The sequence below is a fragment of the Stegastes partitus genome, unplaced genomic scaffold, assembly GCF_000690725.1.
Source record: "Stegastes partitus isolate 25-593 unplaced genomic scaffold, Stegastes_partitus-1.0.2 Scaffold291, whole genome shotgun sequence".
Taxonomy (NCBI): Eukaryota; Metazoa; Chordata; class Actinopteri; family Pomacentridae; genus Stegastes; species Stegastes partitus.
Genome location: NW_007578022.1, coordinates 333,212 through 355,947, shown reverse-complemented (window position 1 = coordinate 355,947; position 22,736 = coordinate 333,212). Strand labels below are relative to the sequence as shown.

The 22,736-nt window shown below is 40.7% G+C and overlaps 1 protein-coding gene across 1 annotated transcript in view; it reads right to left on the bottom strand.

Moving 5' to 3' along the window:
- The window catches only part of adamts3 (ADAM metallopeptidase with thrombospondin type 1 motif, 3), a 255,775-nt gene that overhangs the window by 90,322 nt on the left and 142,717 nt on the right, over nt 1–22,736 (bottom strand). The window contains exon 7 of the mRNA XM_008282959.1: nt 12,941–13,046. Within this exon, the coding sequence (XP_008281181.1) occupies nt 12,941–13,046 (106 nt within the window). The remainder of the gene's footprint in view (nt 1–12,940; nt 13,047–22,736) is intronic.

The window sequence follows — 22,736 nt, the reverse complement described above, 5'->3', positions numbered from 1 at the left end:
GGGACTAAGTGCTCAGTCTCAGCAGTACAACGTACATACACATTACTATGGGCACCGTAGGATCTTGCATAATTATAGATGATCAGTTGTCACTTCCAGCAAAATGACTGAATCCTGTCTGAGTTTCTGGATTCTTCCTGAAATCTCCCTGAGTGCAGAGGTGTTTCTGCTTTGCCACATTAAAAGACTGCAGCAGCCTCCATCTGAACCGATAACCACATGTTCTGCCCTTCACTGGTTTGCACCAGTTTTAGAATTAGTTTTTTTTTCCCCATGAACCAAAACACGTCAGAGTTTATCTGAACTGAACCGTGCAGGTTAGATTTGAAAACTCCCTCAAGGAGTCAGTTCCTTGAACATAACCTTTCCATCTGTGGGCTGACATTAAAATTCATAATTAACATAAATCTAAATTCATTCCTTGACCCTGAGGACAGTAGAGATCGGCTCCTTGCCTCTGCAGGCAGCTTAACCCTAATTTAAACTCATCCTGCAGTTAATTACAGTCATTTAGGTTTGATTTGTTTGTAATTAGTGGTTTTATATTTATTATAAAGATGTGCAATTATACATACACGTACAAGAAGAGATGATAAATCACCCTGAAAGGAACCTGATACTTGCAAAGCAGTAATTATAACATATTCCTGCTCAGTCAGCAGATACCGTGATAATCCCTAATAACCAACATTCAGCTGTGCACTTATGAACATCTGCAGCAAAACTCCTTTTAAACATTTAAACGAAGGCTAACATCACTACAAGCACCTGCTCCCTCTAAGACAAACACTTGGGCTGAAACAGCTCAGAATGGAAAATCATCCATCTGTCTTTTTTTTTTTTAGACATTTCTATGTTTGCTGCAACGTTTGGCCAGAAAACCTTCGCTCCTCGATTTATGTGGCTGTTACTTTGACACGCATCTAAATATTGTCCACATTCTTCCCTCACCCAGCGGGACAAATGCCTCCTGCCACATTTTAAAACCAGTTCAGGAACGTCTATAACAACACAACAACGAGCCTGAGGCATCTATCTGGCCTCTAAACTCCCAACATCCCAAACCAATTGAACATCCATGCAAGCGCCATCCACAGAGGCCTCATCCTGAAACCTCCAGTCGTCCACGTTCATGTCTCAAAGTGTCCGACGAGAATCTACACAATATGAGGCGGGTAGTTTTATTACTGTGGGTGATTGGTGCATAAATCACAACGTGATGAAGAGTAAAGACTGAACACGCCTTCTAGAGTTTATACGACTGATCAAACATCTGAGAAAGAATGCAAGGCACGGTTGGAAGCTCTTGTTCTTCTCAAACTAAATTATAAATTCTTTAACAAATATTTGTATTAATTTGAGATTAAAATAACAGCATTTTCTAGAAAACTTCTTCTTCATGCAGTGGACAGTTGAATTTAGTAGTTTATCGTCACATAATTTTCAATTTTTCCGTTCGTTTGGCTAAATATTTATCAGCATTGATAACTAGTTTACCAAGGACAAAGTCATTGGAAATATAAATACAAACTCCCTGAACTGGAAAACCAACTGGTGAGTTTCAAAGGTGTGTTTCTATCAAGAAAACCGACCAAATCTAAACCTAAAATTATGATATTTCAGCAAAAACAATCACTTTATTCTATGTTGTAATTAAAAGCCAACAACAAAAACCGTTTGCACAAACTGAATTTTGTAAGAAGAAAAAAAAAATGCCATCTTTGGTGCAACAGGAGACTCAGCTGTGACAAAAATCACTTTATTCTACAATATTAATTTTAAAAAAAATAATTTAAAAAATGCCAAAAACTAACCATTTGCTCTAATCTGATTATTTAAAAAAACAAACAAAAATTCTCAGATCTTCAGCACAACTAAGAAGCCATGAGTGAGTCAGATACAACCAACACTTATGTCATAAAAATTCTGACACTCTTCATCTAAACTGCCGGCTGTGATTACACAGAATTTATTGGGGACAACATGGAAACAAGTTTAAAAATAGCAAATAGTTAAATCTCTATAGTGTGTACAGTCGTCCTCAAATGTATTCATACCCTCCCATGAAAGAAGGAAAAAAACAGCCGTCACTGAAATAAGTTGAAAATGACAAAAGTAATCCATCCATCCATTATCTATACACCGTTTAATCCTCACTAGGGTCACGGGGGGCTGGAGTCTATCCCAGCTGACTCAGGGTGAAGGCAGGGGACACCCTGGACAGGTCACCAGTCTATCACAGGGCTACACTTAGAGACAGACAACCAAGCACACTCACATTCAAACCTACGGACAATTTAGAATCACCAATTAACCTCAACATGTTTTTTGGACTGTGTGGGAGGAAGCCGGAGAACCTGTAGAGAACCCACGCTGCACGGGGAGAACATGGAGACTCCGCACAGAAAGATCCTGGTTGTCCTCACCGGGACGCGAACAGGCGACCTTCTTGCTGCGAGACAATGGTACTAACCACCAAGCCACCTTGCAGCCCGACAAAAGTAACAATAAATAAAAATTTAATGAACATCCCGGTGGGGGCACCAGAATCTTTCTGCGTGGAATTTACATGTTCTCCCCGTGTAGCGTGGGTTCTCTCCGGGTTCTCCGGCTTCCTCCCACACAGTCCAAAAACATGTTGAGGTTAATTGGTGATTCTAAATTGTCCGTAGGTTTGAATGTGAGTGTGCTTGGTTGTCTGTCTCTAAGTGTAGCCCTGTGATAGACTGGTGACCTGTCCAGGGTGTCCCCTGCCTTCACCCTGAGTCAGCTGGGATAGACTCCAGCCCCCCACGACCCTAGTGAGGATTAAGCGGTGTATAGATAATGGATGGATGGATCATGACATTGCTTTCGAAATGTGGTTCAACATTTCAACATAAAAAAACCCCCAAAAAAACACAAGCAAATAAGCATGACCCGTGAACTCATATTTTGTTGAACAACCCTTTGAGCCAATCACTGCAGTCAAGTGTTTTCTGTGACTCTCAATCAGACTTCTGAACCTGTTGACAGCTATTCTGGCCGACTGCTCATCAGCAAAGTGTGTAATTTGTCTGGGACAGTTTTGATTTTTTAATTATTCATTTCAACCACAATTCAAAATAAATGTCTTTTTTCACTGTATTATAATTTAGCAGTTTAAAAAAAAAAAAAAAGTGTTATTACTTTTTTCAGTTTCTACTTATTTGAGTGACTATTGTGAATTTTGCCTTTTCTTTAATGGAAGGGTGTGAATACATTTGAAGACGACTGTAGCTTCAGCGTTTTTCCAGTGTTAGTGACACCTTGAAAAATGGTGTTGATTAGTTTTTTTCCCCCCAATTTTTGTAAAATAAATAATAACAGAACCTAAACTTGTGATTTCTCTTCGTTATGATTTATGGCGTTCTAACTTTCTATTCCCACAGAGGTGCAGGACTTTGTATTGCAGTGAAGAATGCACAGTGAGCAAAAAGGTGACAGGAGCATTAAAACAACCCAGAAACTACTTGCTAGGGATTCCTAAAAACCAAGCAGCTCTTAAAATTTATCTGATGACTGATGGTTCCTTTTCGCGGCATCGAACGCATTCGTCGTGTTACAGCTACGCATCGAACGGAAGATTGAGAAATTGAATGTCCTGTATCACCTGCTGGGTAAAGTGAGATTGCTGCGTGGTTGAGTTTTAAAAAGCAACACAATTTGTTGCTTGGAGGTTATGTGAAGTACACTGAGGCTCCTAAAGTGACCAAAAAAAAAGCTTTGAAAAGGTCTGACATTACAATTATGCACATGAGGTCTCCATTTTTGCCATTTTAGGAACAGAATAGCACTTGAGGGATTATTTTACAGAAGATAATACACAGGAGCTCCATGTTGCTTTGGCTAGAACCTCCCGCTTGGCCATTATTTCCATCTGGCCCTGTGGTGAAAGCTTTGCAACTAAAGCACCAGCTATGCACTCTGACACAATCTGGATGTTAATGCGACACGGAGGTGAGCGTATCTGACTCATCCAGTTCATGTCAAGTCACCTTGTCTGTCTTTTGATGCTGATAAAATCCTTCGGTTTCCTAATTGGCTGCTACAAAGATCCTCTGAGGGGACTCGTTTGTGGAAATGTTTTCAACTTGACTACATTCTAACATCGCACAGACGCCTTTCAATACACAAACCTCAAATTAATTACGTTAAAGTTGCATCCTTAATAATTTGCGTCCTTCTCCTGGATCTCATGAGTGGTTTATGGTTACCTAGAAACAAGAGGTGACTCACGCTGAATAAAGGCTCAGCTTCTTCCTTTCTCCCCGTCGGATTAAAGCCGCCAGCCCGAGGAAGTAATGAACCGACGTCACCGCCTGACATCTCTGAGAGGTCATGTTTAATAAAAGGTCCTAACCATGGCAACTTGGTAATTAGGAATGGAGAACCAAGGCTCCAGCTCTCGGAGTTCACATCCTTGCAGTGAACACCGAAGGTATCGAATAAAGAGTCACGAGATCCTGAAACCCAGGGAAGCCATTTACTGACACCTGGAAAAGATCCTGAAGAGTGCTCAGAGGTAGCTGTTAATTGTTTCCAGAGCTCTGAATTACCATGTTGGATTTGTTCAGATGAATCAAGTATCAAGTGCACGGAGGGGGAAGAAAAAGCTCCCATATCGTGCTGCTTTTCAGGAATTAATTAAAGTCTCCCGTTTCCAGAATGTGTGAATTTTTCAGCAAAAAAACACATCAAGGACGGTTCGTTTCACCATGACTGTGTAGCTGCTGAGGGCTGCACTATGAAGCAAGATTAGTGGGTTAGCCAGGTATGTTGAGCTTAAAGCCAGAGTTTTCAGTGTCACGAAAGGTGGCTCTCTTTTTACCTGGCTAGATCTCCATGGTAACTGATGCTGTGGAGCTAACCTGGTCAGGAGCAGAGTTCTGGATTCAAATCGGCTGGACAGAGCGTCTCCCTTTAACCAGATCGTTTCCTGACTATACTACAGATTCTCAGCAGAGGGAATGTTTTATCTGTAAACATGCTGAGTTATGAGTTACTAATATCACTGGATGAAGCCGTGGAGTTACACTATCGCACACTGTCGGCGGAGACGGAGAGGGAGCGCTCTGACGGGGTGGAATGCACACACAGTATTTGGCTGCTGATGCCGGTTTAGGTTGTGAATCGGTGGAGGCGGTGGCAGGGGGTGTGTGGGCTGGTGGCAGGTCGTGGGTGAATATATATCTGGATACCACCACAGCGACCGAACATTCGCATATTTGGATGTTCAGGTCCAGCCCTACTGTAAATATCATGTTGCCATGGGAACCTGACATCTGTTAAGTTGGCGATGCAGAAATCACATAAAGACGTTTTTATGTTTGGCTCTGATCTGCTGTCAAGTCTGTTTAAACTGCTGATACTGCAGCTGATAGAACACAGATGAGAACATGGATGACTCTACTGGTATTTATAACAGAGAATATTCAATCAATAACATTAATTTATTACTCTGTAAATAAACTCTGATTGGGCCAAAAGTTAAAGTGATATCCTGCATTATGGGACAGTGTCAGACCTAAATGCACTCCAGTACAAGGTCAGGTTTAAATGTATGAAGTTTAAAGTTTAGCTGAGCGTACAGCTGGAAACAATCGGCTGCATCGGTAAAATATTATATACTTACACGTTTAACACTTTTCTACCAACTTGTCTGTCTTGCATCATTTGCAGTAGCGGCGCTTTGTACCGTCACATTTAAAAAAAAAATATTCCTCATTGTTCTCCATTAAAACAACTTCTTGACTGAAGCAGCTGCACACAATCGTTTCATTTAGCGCGGAACAAGAGTCACGTGACGCATTCAACGTCCCTTTTAATGTGAACGCGCACAGAGTTTGAAGTAGAAAGTTGATAAAGAAAGTTGATAACCACCTTTGTGATACATGCAATGGGGCTTTCGGCTTACACAAAGAAAGCCTAGTGATGTCAAACTTGCTTCGCAGGACACCCCTCTGGTTTTATCCTATTTAAGTGTCTGTAGCTTTAAATGTAGCTGAGCTGTTGCTGTCCACGCCCCCTTCAGGAAGAAGACTGCATCTGTGATTAACAATTGATGTCATGCATGATATTCTGTCGCTTCAAATTTNTAAAGTCTCCCGTTTCCAGAATGTGTGAATTTTTCAGCAAAAAAACACATCAAGGACGGTTCGTTTCACCATGACTGTGTAGCTGCTGAGGGCTGTACGATGAAGCAAGATTAGTGGGTTATCCAGATATGTTGAGCTTAAAGCCAGAGTTGTCAGTGTCATCTCCTGCTACATCTCCATGGTAACTGATGCTGTGGAGCTCACCTGGTCAGGAGCAGGTTATGTTCAGAGTTCTGGATTGAAATCGGCTGGAAGGAGCGTCTCCCTTTAACCAGATCGTTTCCTGACTATACTACAGATTCTCAGCGGAGGGAATGTTTTATCTGCAAACATGCTGAGTTGTGAGTTACTAATATCACTGGATGTAGTTACAATATCGCACACTGTCGGCGGAGATGGAGAGGGAGCGCTCTGACGGGGTGGAACACACAGACAGTATTTGGCTGCTGATGCCGGTTTAGGTTGTGAATCGGCGGAGGCGGTGGCAGGGGGTGTGTAGGCTGGTGGCAGGTCGTGGGCGAATATATATCTGGATACCACCACAGCGACCGAATATTCGGATATTTGGATGTTCAGGTCCGGCCCTACTGTAAATATCATGTTGCCATGGGAACCTGACATCTGTTAAGTTGGCGATGCAGAAATCACATAAATATGTTTTTATGTTTGGCTCTGATTTGCTGTCAAATCTGTTTAAACTGCTGATACTGCAGCTGAAAACAGATGAGAAAATGGATTACTCTACTAGTATTTATAACAGAGAATATTCAATCAATAACATTAATTTATTACTCTGTAAATAAACCCTGATTGGGCCAAAAGTTAAAGTGATATCCTGCATTATGGGACAGTGTCAGACCTAAATGCACTCCAATACAAGGTCAGGTTTAAATGTATGAGGTTTAAAGTTTAACTGAGCGTACAGCTGGAAATAATCGGCTCCATCGGTAAAATATTATATACTTACACGTTTAACACTTTTCTACCAACATGTCCGTCTTGCATCATTTGCAGTAGCGGCGCTTTGTACCGTCACATTTAAAAACAAAATATTCCTCATTGTTCTCCATGAAAACAACTTCTTGACTGAAGCAGCTGCACACAATTGTTTCATTTAGTGCAGAACAAGAGTCACGTGACGCGTTCAACGTCCCTTTTAATGTGAACGCGCACAGAGTTTGAAGCAGAAAAGTCTGAGTTGATAAAGAAAGTTGATAACCACCTTTGTGATACATGCAATCTCTGGATGGGGCTTTCGGCGTACACAAAGAAAGCCTAGTGATGTCAAACTTGCTTCGCAGGACACCCCTCTGGTTTTATCCGGTTTAAGCGTCTGTAGCTTTAAATGTAGCTGAGCTGTTGCATAGACTGTATAAAAGATGGACGTAGCTACCGTGACGTCACCCGTTGGTTTCTGCACTGAGAAAATGAAGCCAGGGTTTTGCTACTTCCTGGTTGACATCTTGGATTTTTGGAGCCAGTGACGCAAAAATCGTCGGAGGGGGGCGGAGCCATAGGAGCAGCGATTGGTCAGACGGATTGAGAGGCGGGCCCTCTCTGCCCGCCCACATTTACCGCCTTCTGCTCGCTTCGTCTGTATGGTCGCTGCCGACTATCAATCAAGCCAGCCACGCCCCTTGCCCCACAAAATGTTGATGATTTTTAAAAATTCTGTATTGATTTATTTTCAGATTGGCCACCTGATCTCTGGACTTGACCATGAAAACTAATAAGAAAAAAATTCTGAGCTGGAGGAATGCTGTGATCTGTGATCACTTCTTTTCCAATTCATTTCTATGGTAGCCAGGGCTTTTTGGAGCCAGGACTAGTGGACGTAGTGATATTGCAGGTTTTTGACACTTCCGGGTTGCCTTCATTTTTCGGGGCCGGTTGCTACGTCCATCTTTTATACGGTCTATGAGCTGTTGCTGTCCACGCCCCCTTCAGGAAGAAGACTGCCTCTGCATCTGTGATTAACAATTGATGTCATGCATGATATTCTGTCGCTTCAAATTTTATCTCTAAATGATAATTTGACAAGCAAATATCGCAGAATTCACAGCACGCTTGTTTTTGACTCATGCTCAGCGAGTTTGTCGGACAACATTGTGGTTATAAAATCAGGAGTTTAGCAGCAGAAATGGCTTAGAGATGGATCGGAAGTGGCTGCTGGTTAACATGAAGTAGGAAATTTCCACCGTCTGTGAACGTCCCTCAGCTTTACCGTTTCCACAGAGCTCTAACCAGCAGGTCAAAACTTATGGTAGCGTTTACCACATTAGCTTCACAACACGCTAACATGAATCGTTTTCCTACTGTTGTGATGATATTACCATTAAAAAAATAACGGTAATCCACTGGGTGTGTAGCTCCTCCGGTGCTGGAAGTGCATGAAAACTCTTGCGTTCACTTTTGCAACACATTTGGTGAGTTTTTTTTGGAGACATTCAGCAGAAGCAGCTGTAGAAAGCAAATAGGGCAGCTGCTCGTTATGAATGGTTCACCTCGGAAGCAGCAGGAGGTGAGTGGGTAAGATTATATGAATTTTGAGCTTCAGCATCTCCCATGAGAAAAAGTTATTCAAATCAAGACTTGCTTGTTAAACTAGGAGGCCATCTAGCTGAGAAGAGGCTAAAGCAATGGCAGCATGAAGTGTTTTTAAGACACACAAAACACAACAAACTAGATTATCACCACATGGAGCCTTTAACGTGGTCATTTTCATTCATGGCCAGAAAGCTACTTCAAAGTAGAGGTTAAAAACATCATTTAGCAATGAGTTAACAAGTGGGAATGAGACTGAAATGGATGCATCAAATTATTGTTAAATACATTCGCGAGGTCCTTTAGTGAAGTGCAGGGACATGCGAGAGGCAGACAAAAGGGTAAGTACGTTCTCACAACTCTGTCTAAAACATTATTCACACATCAACCCTGAAAGAGCCTCGCTGACTTCTAAAAATCCCTTAATGGATCGAAGAAAAACACATCAGTGATCAAACTCAGCCACAGACATTTACATCTAATCTGCAGCACTTCAGCGTTTCATCCGTCACCATCTCCTCAGTCACCTCCTCGCTTCTTTTTTTCCTCTCTCTACCAGCTGCCTCAGCATTTGTAAAAGGATTTAATGTCTTGATATTCGAGATTCAGTTCAGAGAATGATATAAGAATTCGCTCTCTTGGATCGAGATAACCTAGAACTGTGAGCACGTGCAGCACAGCGCTGGTAAAGGGTGTTTTTCTTCTGGGAAAGTCGATCAGTCCCTGAAGATGAAGCCCTTTGTTCGGTCGCTCCCGGGGTCAAGGATTTAAAGTCATGCTCAGGGACATTTCATCAGGATGGTTGATTCCACCAAACAGCCACCGAAGAACCACAGTATCTCTGTTCACTACAACACCATCCTGAGCTCCGATATATGTCATGTAATTGTAAGAAAGTCACACCAAAGGTTCAGACCTGTTAAATTCTATACGTCTGCATCAGTTATTGCATTGTGCACATGTGCAACAGTCACGCTGCAGGAGGTGGACGTGAAATTAATCAACTCAAACACATCCTGCTTTTTTCCTGCTCGACACAAAACTCGTTCTCATTTGCTATTTCTAATCTACAAGAGAAGTACGTCTGATAGAATCATTTACTCTGATTTAAGGGGTTCTTAGAAACGCTGAGTTTTTCTCTTAAAATTTATTCAAGAGAGTTCTTTTTGTGTCATGTGTGCAGAGAAAATAGGCGAAGAACTGGAGAGAAGCACTGAGATGGAAGATTTAATCTCAAAAAGAAACGCAACAAGAAATACATCAGGTGCAGAGAGGACGCTAAAGGGTTTATCACTTAAACCATCAGCACAAAGCTCTGTATGGTGAGTGCCGTCAGATCTGAAATCCATCAAAAGCAAAAAGCAATTTTTGATTTACTTGCACCGGATTATCTTTTTCTTTGTAGCTTTTTGAATTTTTTTTTTTTTTTGAAAGATACAGATGAACTCCCCCAACAAAATATGATTCTAAAAAGATGAATTCCTTTCAAATGCAGTCATCTGGTGAACATTCCTGTATTTCTTCATGTCTTCATGCTGGTTTTTTTTCCCCCCAATAACCTTCATATGTGAAGCTATCTGATGCTGGCTGAACTGAGCAGACCAATTCTCCACCAGATTATAATCCTTTATCTCCTAAATGCTGACATCTACAGGCTTTGCTCTTCTTTTCTTTTTTTCCCCTCTGGTGCTTCTCAACTCGTCCAACTGTTTGCCTTCTGCTTCCAGTCTTCCCCACTGAGCTTCTATCACAAGTTTGGTGGTTTAAACAAGTCAGATCAGGAAAACAGCACACCTATTTTTGCCAAAGAACGACTTGAAAAGTGAAAACGCAGCCCAGTGGGTTCTTTATCTTTGTCCCCTCCGTGGACATCGCTGCTCATCGGAGGCTTTTCCTCCAACACCGTCTGTCTCCCGTGGGGTTCAAACAGTGTGAGATCTTTCCCGTGAGAGAAAATATATTAAATATTTATGGTTTACAAATTCACAAGGTGTAGAAAGTGACCCAGTTTTTCAGACGTCTCTTGCATAATGACAGTCGACAACGTGTTCCAGTGCGACTGTCGAGGGAATTGAAGTGAACATTTGAAGTGTTGCAAAAACAAAAAATGTGTTTAAAGAAAGGGACCGAAAACAGCTAAACTAGGCGTCAGAAGGTGGCGCTATGGGCCATATGGGTGTAAGAAACAGTAGAAGAAGCTGGAAACACATAGAAACAAAACTTCAGCCATCTAAAAATGGAGAGACATCCTCGGGAAATGTTCTAAACGGGGTGACTTTAAATATACTTTAACTTTCACTGGTAATGAACATGTTTCAAGCTTTTCAGCGATGAAGATTACAAAAAAATGCAGAAACAGCTGATCAGTCACGAGTGCTTCCATCTGCCACGAAGCACGACTTAAAGTCTAAAACCACGTCAAGAGAGTGTAAAATCATCTCTTTTTCTTGAAATTTCCATAAACCTTTTCTGTGAAAATGTGCAAAACAATCTGTGATGGAGGCGCAGTTTATGACAAACAATGTTTTTTGGCTACAGTTGTTTTTTTTTTTTTGGTAACTTATCAACAGGACAAAGTGGCTTTATGACCGTCAGCTTTTGCTTTGGTTAAATCACGTCGCACTAAACACAGTCAGTGTCTGAACTGAACAACTGGAACTTCTGCATGCATCGACTGTGAAGCATGGTACATCTAACTGACCTGAAATCAGGAAAAGTTTAGTCTGATTTAATGTCGGACAGCAAGAAAAAAAAAAGGCTTTATGTCTTTTTATGCAGTTTATGTCAACCTCTGGTTTCAACTGGATTTCCTCAAATAGTGACTGGAGGTTGACGGCAAGTCCAGTGATTTAGACATTAATTTGTAATTTCACATAAGCTCAAACTGATTAACTTCAGCCCGTTTGTGTGCAGAGAAAACATTAAGGACGCGATGTGAATAATCATTCAAGTCAAACTTTTTTAACTTATTAAACCCACTGTTTCACATTGAGCCTGAAACTTTCAGTGGTCGTCCACAAGATTTGTCTTTTGTCGAGCAACGTGGATCTGATCTACCTGCTGTTTAAGGTGTGTTGACTGTGTTTCTGATATTTTCAGTGTTTTCAGCTCCTGTGAGTTCAGGTTTCTTGTCGAAAAAGTGAAACATGTTGCAGGAATTGTGGAAAAGGAAGCAAAAGGGGACACGATATGTAAAAAAACAAGACAGAATTGTGTGTTTTTAGACATACGTATGCAGTGCTTAACAAATTGAATTGTAGAAAGTAATAAAAAACAAATGTCTAAAAAATCCTAGCTCTCATTATTCTGGCATTTAGCAAATAGAAATAATGTTGGTAATCCTAACTGACCTGAAACAGGAAAAGTTTAGTCTGATTTAATGTCAGACAGTGGAAAAAAAAAAAAAAGGCTTTATGTCTTTTTATGCAGTTTATGTAAACTTCTGGTTTCAACTGTATTTCCTCAAATAGTGACTGAAGCTTCTATTTACCTCGACAGCAGACGGAAACAAACCTGTATGTGAAGCAAACTTGTACTAGAGGCTGTCCTTTATTCCTAATTTTCTCAGTTTGATCAGCAAAATCGTGCATATTGTAGCATAAAGCCTCATTTCGATCAGCTTCTATTTACCCTTTTAAAAATACGGTATCACGCTGTTAAAATAAACCGGTCGCTGTCTCTAATTGAAGGCCCTGCAGCATTAAAGTGGATAGAAATCCCTCATTATCAAACATCTGAAGGCACGCAACAACAGCTGTATTGGGTTAAAGAACGAAAAAGTAAAGTGGATTCAAATGAAGGGATCAAACATCCGCACTGTGTCAGTTTGAATCCTACAAAACATACCTGGAACATCTCTCAAAATTTAGTGTATAACAGCAGATTATGTATAAGAAGGCTTTTTAAATGTTGTTATACAGTATGACAGGCATCAGGAGTTAATTAATCCTTGTCTTTTTGGCCTGTTTGTTTGTCTTGACCGTCCCCCCCCAACAATTACATGACTACATGGTTTTTATTTAAGGAAATATGTTCACTCAGCAAACACTGAAACCATGAAACTGAAGACCAATCTGCTTAAAGGTCCCCTCCTGTCATCTGACATACAGATCACAGACAAAAAAAAAAGCCCCCAGAAAGCTGTGGTATTAATGGGAAGGACAATAATTTCCCCTCACACAACAACACAAGTGTCACCTTGGGAACGGGAGTCGGTGTGCTCAAGAGCTTCAAGCATCTGCTCAATCAAAGAGGGAAGGACAAAGACGGAGAAAACCTACACATGTCCGGTCTCGTGAGCCACAACGAAGGCCGAGGAGAAGCCGTCTTCGTGGTTCAGGGTGCAGCTCCGGACCGGGTGGCACATTCCTGTGACTGGAGCGTAACCTGAGGGGACAACGACGGAGGTTATAGCGACGAATTACAGGACAGTGAAAGAAATCCAGTCAGATATCAAGAAATAAAGCTGCCTCTTGATTTGTAGCCATTATTACTAGAGCTGTAGTGTCCAGGTCGACTGATTGGTTTGTTAATATGCTCTAAAGCCACCAAATTCTCACTGGTTGGACACAATCTTCCAGAATTAATCCATTATCAGACCATACTACATGTAAACACCCCTGTGTTTTCACAACTGTGGACCACCCAACCAACCATCCATCCATCCATCCATTATCTACACACCACTTAATCCTCATTAGGGTCACGGGGGGCTGGAGTCTATCCCAGCCGACTTAGGGTGAAGGCAGGTTCACCTGGACAGGTCACCAGTCTATCACAGGGCTACACTTAGAGACAGACAACCAAGCACACTCACATTCACACCTACAGACAATTTAGAATCACCAATTAACCTCAACATGTTTTTGGACTGTGTGGGAGGAAGCCGGAGAACCCGGAGAGAACCCACGCTGCACGGGGAGAACATGGAGACTCCACGCAGAAAGATTCCGGTGCCCCCACCGGGACGCGAACCGGCAACCTTCTTGCTGCGAGGCAACAGTGCTACCAACTGCACCACCCTGCAGCCCACCACCCAATCAAATAAACTTATTTAATGTTTACTGAACATTTACTTGGAGTTGGCTTCAAACTAACCGACACCACGTCCATGAAATCGTCGGTGTGGCTGCATTTGGCCTAAAAGTTGATTATCATGGCTTATAACAGCAGCTAACTTGTCTGTGTTAAACTCCTCAACAGTTCTTGTGCTGCGATCACCGGTTGATGTAGTTTCATTTTCAGAAATCATACAAACATGAGCAGGCACATGCTGGTCGGCCCCAAGTTATCAATCAGTATAAAACAACCAGGTTTAACTTATCCGATATGCTGCAAACACTAGGTTTTTATGTTGATTTAGAATTTGTATAGGCTAAAAATGCTAGCAGATACAGATGAGTTTAGTTATCCAAGATGTCCTTTGGTTGCCTTCGTCCTTAATTATTCCTCCATTAGAAAAAAAAGACTTGATTTATGTAAATTACGATAATACATTGATAGATTGTCTTGTTTTGAACATTTAATGATATTTAACACACAGTAATGTATTGAAAAAAAAAGTACGGTTTTAGTTTTAGTTTTAGTACAGCAAGTTAGGTGTTGTATCAAAAATTACAATTAAGGGTTTATATTCTAAATGGCTTTACCAAATCAAACAATGTAACTGCAGCCTCAGTTTATAACTGACAACATTTCCTCTAACGCAGAAAGTGTGACCTCATGCTGCAGACGTCACAACGAGGAGGGAAGCAGTCGAAAGTCGATAATATTCATTCATTCATTCATTCATTCATTCATTCATTCATTCATTCATTCAACCTTCATTTAAATCTCAAGGAATCATGGAGGGCAAGTCCTCAGTGCAGTAAGGAAACAGGATGAAAAAGCAACAAACGAAGGAGCGCATTTAAAAACAGCCACAATCAGAAGCAGTGTAGTCTGTGGATCTAAAGCCATCAACAGTTAAAGCATTTCGAACTTCAATGGTTGCTGCAAAATCATCTGAGTGAAAAGCCAAAAGTATTTTTACAGATATCAGTGTGAGACTTTGAGCTTGAGAAAATCACTCAAACTAGTGGAAGAGGGATTTTTGGGACAAATTTAACAAGGAAGTTATGTATCTAGTCATTCAGCGCCTTTTAAATATAAAACACGGGACAATGACATCAAAATCATGTGTTTTTGGCTCCTTTGGGTTCAATATTTGGCTAATCTGTCAGCAGGTGCTTCAGGTTTCCTCAATGTAGCCACAACAATACTGTCAGGTGAAGATACTGTAGAGAGAAGAACTAAAAAAAGACGGTGCAGAGACGCTCAAAATAAGTTTGGGCTCGGCTGTTTAACAGGCACACGGCTTCTGTTCCATCAGTGGAGTTTCTGAGATGTACTATTGCAGGGGTGTCCAATCCTGGTGCTCGAGGGCTACAGTCCTGCATGTTTTAGATGTTTCCTTCTTCCAACACACCTGATTCAAATGATCAGGATCGTTATCAGGCTTCTGCAGAGCTTGATGATGAGCTGATCATTGGAATCAGAAACATCTAAAACATTCAGGATTAAGGCCCTTGAGCACCAGGACTGGACACCCCTGTGCTATTGTTAACTCAGTACAACGGAGCTGAACACAGTTTTATTGCAGCCATCAAAGCCCTGAAACATGACATTTAAAAATGTCAAAAAGCATCCACGTCAGACTACATTTCCATACAGTGTCCTCGTTAAACCCTGATAGCCAACAACCAAACACAGGTTCTGGTGAATGTGTCGCTGCCGAGTTTCTCAACTGTAGATTCCCCCCAAAATAACTTCCCTTCAGCTCCGTCGTCTCACTGCGGATTCAGGCTGATATGATTCCGCCTGCACGCATGAACAGCATTCAGGTGCGACGGCATCCTATAAGTAGGACAGATCGGTGTGTGTTTTTGTGTGTCATACATGCGTCACGGCCGGGGTGATGATACATGCGAGGATGAGCACGGCTGCAAAGAGAAAATAGATATCAGAAACATGGCGGGGGGGGGGGGCCGTGGGAGAGTCGACACCGAAGGGAGAGAGATGCACCTATTGTCAGGATTATTATTTTCTCACTACTTGCTGCTGTTGGCGCGATGCTGCGTCGGCTGCTCACGTTCGACTTGACAGCTGAGCTGATGAATCTCGACTGTGTGCCTGGATTAGAATAAACCTGCATTTTGTTGTGTTTTCGCCACTTTGCTGACACCCACCTCAGCTGCAACGTAATGAATAAAGATGAACTTTTGTCTGGCACCAAACCAGGAATGATCTTTAACGACAAGTGGCACTGCCAGGAAAACACACACATCAGGGACTAGACAGTCGTCCTCAAACGTATTCAGACCCTTCCATTAAAGAAAAAGCTAAATTCACAACAGTCACTCAAATAACTAGAAACTGAAGAAAGTAATAATAAATAAATATTTGCTAAATTATAATTTAGTGAAATAAGACATTGCTGCTGAATTGTGGTTGAAAAGAATAATAATAATAAAAAATAACCCACAGCTGTCCCGGACAAATCAGAGCACTTTGCTGATGAGCAGTGGCCAAAATCAAAATAGCTGTCAACAGGAGCAGAAGTCTGATGAGAGTTACAGAAAACTATTGATTGCAGTGATTGGCTCAAAGGGTTGTTCAACAAAATATTAGTTTGTGGGTCCCATCAGGCTTGTTTGCCTGTGTTTTTTTTAAACTATTGTTTAAAAAATATATATTTCTGTTGAATCACAATTCAAAAACAATGTCATGATTTCCATTAATTTTTTATTTCTTATTATTTTTGTCAATTTCAGCTTATTTCAGTGACGGCTGTTTTTTTCCTTCCCTAATTGGAGGGTATGAATAAATCTGAGGACGACTGCAGATCCCCACTAATGTACATCTGGCACAGTGCCTGTCTGGATGTTAAAATATCTCCATCGATCATTTGGATGTGAAATCACAAATCAAATCTGCCTTCTAATGAGTTCATGTTCTAAATACATTTTGTGGATTAACTGATGTTTTTTTTTTTTCCCTCCAGGGGGGTGATTGCTCTGGATATCACTCCTCTGATCAAATCTTATTTTAATAAATTAAACTGAAAGAAAGATGAAAGCATGTCTCTGGGGAAAAAGCTTCAGTTAAATCGAGGCTGTTTTTACTATTGTGGTCAGTTTCTTTGCAGAGAAAACAAGAAATCATGTTTGTTTTTTTTTCAATTTCATCAAAAAAGTTAACTGAAAGCTTTCTTTGAAATCATTTTGGTCTGTTTCGTTGGTGAGAATACAAGAAACCTTGATTTTTTTTTTTTTGTAATTTCATGAAAAAAAAACAAAAACCTTAAACCATCAAAATTAATCCCAATCCACCAGCATTACACCTTCATTTATACCATTAAAAACTCATGCACAACTGTAAACAAGTGCAATATGAGACTAACCTGCACCTAAAATTGAAGCCGACAAGAAATTAAAATTCAAACTGAAACATAAACACATCAAATAAGGACTAGAAGAGACACATTTTAATTTTTTTTTTTAAATGAATGCAAAAGTCTAAAAGGCTGCTGCTCTGTGGCATCCAGGGGGGACAACAACCACACACGAGCATAATTGACTCTTCATGTGTTATGCCTTCCCAGGGGTGTAATTATCCAGGGAGCTGAAGGGGTGCACATTTAAAAATGCAGCTCAGTCCCCTCTGCATTTTCAGCGCTGGTGAATGTCTAAGCGGTTTCCTCTTGCAGTGCAACTGCAATGATTCAGACCAGATAATTCACTGATATTTATACAGCACACCGCTGTGCCATCTCACTTAGATGCCAAATGATTAACTATTGTATGACCTTACAATAAGTGGAGCAATTATAAGTTGAATAGTTGAATAGTAGGGGAGTTTCTCTTACGTAAAATAAAAAAATAAAATAGATTTATTCTTTGGAAAACACAGGCCCAGCAGCAGGAACTTGATGCATAATTAGAATTCAAATCATTTATTTTTTCAACACATGACAGACTTCATCCTCCTTGCTCTTTGCTGTAGGAGTTGCTCCACATTTCTCTTTAAAATACTCCAAAGGTGTTTTTTTGAATTCAAATTAGGCGACACACTTGGCCAGTTCGCTTTTTGGTCTTTAGAAACTCCAGTGTGATCGTAGCAGTGTGCTTTGGATCATTTTCATGCTGGAATATTCCTCTTCTGTCAAACTTCTACTCATGTTGTCCACAGATATTCATCACACCATCTATAAATATCACCTCCTCCACAACTTTAACACTCAAATCATCACACACTTCACTGTCAGGACTTTGCATTCACTGTGGCGGTCCTGAACAAGTCCACACCTGCTGCATGCAAGTTTATCTCATCAGACCAAATGTGCTCCTGATGTTCATCAGACTTCTTTTCATGCCTTTTTAGCAAAGCTTAATCTTGCTGTTTTGTGCCAGAGAACAAGCTATGGTGTTTTTCTTTTTTCCCATGGATGCCGTCTATAGACCTTCACATCCTGTGCTGTCCTTCACACTGTCAAAGCTTCACAGAAACTCACATTTCTACTGATTGACTGTGCCAAATCTAATGCTGCCGTTAGTTTATTCAAGTAATCACTGTCCATGCTGTCACTTTAGGAGGATGGTCACTGCAGCTCTGATTAGTGGTACCACTCCTGCTGATTGTGACCTCCTGATTTTAGTCGGACAGATCTTCCTGTATCCTTTTCCATCTTAGGATGAGATTTCGCAGTTTCTCTGATAATTCTTTCTCAAGTGAAGCCATGATGCAGACATGCAGATAGACGGAGCCCACTGGTCAGAAACTGAGAAGGTTTCAGCTCATTCTTATCTCCATTCAGTTGGGTTAATAGGATCTCACAGGATTACTCATTTAAATTTGAATGATGACAGATTTTTGTGCGTTCATTTTGTTTCTAATTTTACTTTCTAAGCATTTGTTTGGTTGTTAATTAGACATAAGAGCAAATCCCCGACTGTTCAACTTAGAAAAAAGAAAGAAAAGTAAGTATATGCACCACTGTAATGTACTGTACATGTATATGAGTTCATCTTTTGGCATATTTTATCAGTCCTGACTAATAATAGCTGCAGCAGAGAGCAGCCTTTTAAAGCCTGCTGGGACACTTCAATAGGTTTTCCAATCCCAGCCTTGGTCCCAATATTAACATAAAGCACTGATAACCTAAAGCAGACTAGTAAAATCCTATTTCAAAACCCTTCAGTTTAAGTTTTCCTTTACTTTTAGGAACTTTCTTGCTTTGCCTTCTTGCTTTGGTGCAACACTGTAAAAGTAGACAATAAGAAATCCTACACAAGGGCAAGAAGAGAATAACAGAGAGAAAAAACTCACTCAAACATCAACACCTTTCAAAGGAGAGCGACTACTGTCTATATTGTTCAGAAGCGTTGGTGCATTGATAATAGGATGATCACAAAAAACATCTTTATTCCTTGTGGAAGAATGATGGAGCAAAGCATGAAGATGAATTCAACCCTAACGTGGGTTTTCACACATGGAAACAACATCCAGCCACGTGCTTCAGGTTGGCTCGCTAAAAGTAGGAACTGTGACCACCAGCCTAAAACCACCACAATAAACCAACAAAGACTGGATTTGTTGGGGGACAATAGGATAAACTGGGGAGAAAAATCCACTCTAGTTCTACAAAAGACTCTGAGTTCAAAATGCATTCACCTCTGAAAGGCGTCAGAACAGAAAGAAGCTCATCTCAGAAGTCAGTCCTTGTTGTTGTGAAAGAATAAGAAGCGGTTTTTGTACAAAGTGCACGCGTGTAATTGCTCAATATTGATTTTTCTATCAGACTGTGTTTGATAGACATCATAGAGAGGGTTGCAGTCTCAATGAAAAGTTTGTGAAACCACATATTCTTTGATGAAGACACTTTGCAAACAGCAAGGCCAACAGACTGACTGCTATTCAGGACGTTTCTACAGAACGAAGCTGAATTCTCAGTTACGTTCAGAAACAAATGGACTTTCTCACAGTGACACATGAATCGTATGACATAAAAGGAAACTTATCCACATTCAAAGAGCTGCAAAGTTTGAGTTTAGAGTAGTGGTGTCCAACCCAGTCTCCATAAAACGACGTTCTTATACAAATGCTTTCTCAAGTACGTTTCGAAGGTGATGTCATTTTCTTTTCAAATAAACTTGTTGTGATGGGAAAGTGGTCGGGGGACAAACTCAGAGTTAGGAGGTTGGAGGGGTATTTGGTGACATAAACCAGCGACTTCAACCCAGAAGACCAGAGTTTGTGTCTCGTGATAAACGAAAGAGCGCCAGTCTTGACATTAAGGTTTCTTTCTGTCTTTCTTTTCCAAGTTCTTGGGTTAAGTTCAGGCACCAAAACTTGGTTAGTTTCAGGAAAATCTCATGCTGTGTCACAAATGTTTACATGATAGAAGCTTGGTTAAGGTTGGGCACCAAAATTACTTTGTTAGAGTTTGGAAAAACGTCATAGTTGGGTTAAAATACGACCCTTTCCCTACATATTTGAAGGATCGCCTCCATTTTCCCAGTCCTGCTCCATCTATTATGTGACTGGTTGGATGAAAAAGGGCAACAGTGAAGCAGTAAAATAAGATATGTTCATTAGAAATACGTTTATGACATATGATTGTAATTTGGTAGAGAGTAAGTGCCGCTCAGAGTGCAGCTTACTTGTATAGGGACATAATTTTGTGTTGCATTTTAACCCAAACTGTCCTATTTTTCTAAAGCAAAACACTTTAGTGCGTAAAGAATAGAAAGTGAAAACTGACAGTAAACAACAGATGAAAACTGAATTAAAAACTGAAACTGAACTATGTGGCACAAAATGTCTGACACAGGAAGGTTAAAGCACCAAAACTACTTGATTCAAGTTAGGAAAAACATCATTATTTGACTTTAAATGCAGCAATTTGAGCCTTTCCTTCATTTTCTGAGTGTCCAGGGTCACGAGTCCAACTTCATCTAACATGTGATTGGTTGAGACAGCAATACAGGAAATAAATGTGTTTAGAAAAGGATTTGTGATGTACCACAGACAAACATTATCTGCCAGAAAATGAGTTCCCTAAAAACATAATAGAAAACACACTTCAGTCGTGTAAGAACAGAATTTTGGGGGAACGGTGTGGATTTTGAGAAAAATGTATTTTCTCCCAGATTCTGTTTTTTTTTTTTTTTACATATAGCTAACATGTTTCTAAACACATATTCTTGCCATTTATTGTGTTGTTTTTGCTCCTTTTCAGCTCAAAAACATTGTCAAGAGTCATATTCTAACCCAAACTGTGCTACTTTCTTAAACCTAACCCAGTAACTAACCAAACTAAAGCGAAAGCTAAACTTTTGTGTGAGAACAGATGCGTCTCCTGGATGGAGCTCTTGTTGCTGACCTCCATCCTCCCCTCCTTCCTCCTTACAGACACTTTGTGACTCTTTCAAGCTAGCAGTCTTTCCTACTACTTCACAGGCTTACCCTTTTGTGAGAAAAATGTGTCTCTTTCAGAATGAAATTACATTTCTTTCATAACCAAAATGAGAAAGCGGCTCAGTTGTATGGGAACGTGATTCTCGGGAGACGTCGGAGATGTGACATCTGCAGGAGCATCAGGAAACAGGAGAGAGAAGAACAGAAATCAGAGGACAGCGTCCTGCTGAGGACAGAGAGGATGAGCTAAATGTGAGATAGCGGCAGCAAGAAAGAGGAAAGTGAGGAAAAGGAGTTGCGACACAGATTGAAAGCTTTTTCTTTCTTCTTCTGAGCCACAACGGTGCTGCTGCAAGTCAATCCACATCAAATGCCTCCTGATGAAACGGATGATCTAAGCTGTCAGTGAGACTCCAAACATTCAACCTTAAAGTTAAAAAGGGGTAAACTTTAGTTATTTTCTTCAGTTTTATCCCAAAGTTTAGTTCCCTCTCTTTGAATGCAACCCTGCTTGAGAGCAAGAAACCCTGTTTGTTTGTATCTAATTAGGCGTCGTGAGCCTTAACACGAGCGAGCAGACCTGAGAGGCTGGTTGATCTCTGGGATTACAGACATGAAAACAAGCAGAGGAGAGATCAACCTTTATCTGGAGTCAGGGTCGGAATCAGAGGCCTTAAAAGTAAAGAAGACGACGTGTGCTTTTCTTTCACAAACACAAAACAGCCGTGAGACTTCTGCCTTTGTGTCGTTTATGCTGCTTTGACAAAACTTTGTTAATGAACCAGATGTTTTCTAACACAGTCGCTCGTCTTTTCCACTGATGATCAGTTTGGGACCCTCACTGTAGTTTTTGGGGGGACTCAAGGCAAATACAATAAAATGCTCAGTTTATCTTTCATTTATCATCATCAATTACCGTCACCAACAGCACAAACACCTTCATGAAAGTGACTCAGCGATGAATCACTCACGTTTTGAATCATACCTCCATCACAGTCTAATTTTATGCACAACACATGATCGAAACCAGCATGTCTACCACAGATGATGTTCCTATCTGACTCAACTGCATTCTCAGTTACATCTTGAGGGAAATGCATTAGCTTCCAGATGATGTTAGTTTGTGACGTGTGTTAAATTAAGATGTCTTCTTCTGTTGCTCCTTTAAATCATGTCGTTACACACTTTAACTGCATTCTCAATCATGTTTATAGGGGAACGTGTTTTCTCCCAGATTTCATCACAAATCAGTGCAACTTTGCCATTTGTTTTACTGGTTTAATGTCGCTCCTGTTCAGCTAATCAATCTTATATTAGATGGGACAGGACTTGTCACCATAGCAACCTAGAACATGGAGGAGACGCTTCAAACGTCTAGTGAAAGGTCGTATTTAAACCCTAAACATGATACCTTTGCTAAACCGAACCAAGCAACTTTGGTGTCTTACAAGTGTCTCAGGAGGCTGTGATATTTTCCTGAACTGACCCAGAAATGAGTGAAAACTGAAAGCAAACGATGACAGAAAGTGAGACTAAATTCTACGATTGTTGGTCTGTTGTCCATCATGAGACACCACCTCTGGACTTCTTGGTAAAAGTTTGGTCATCATCGACCCAACC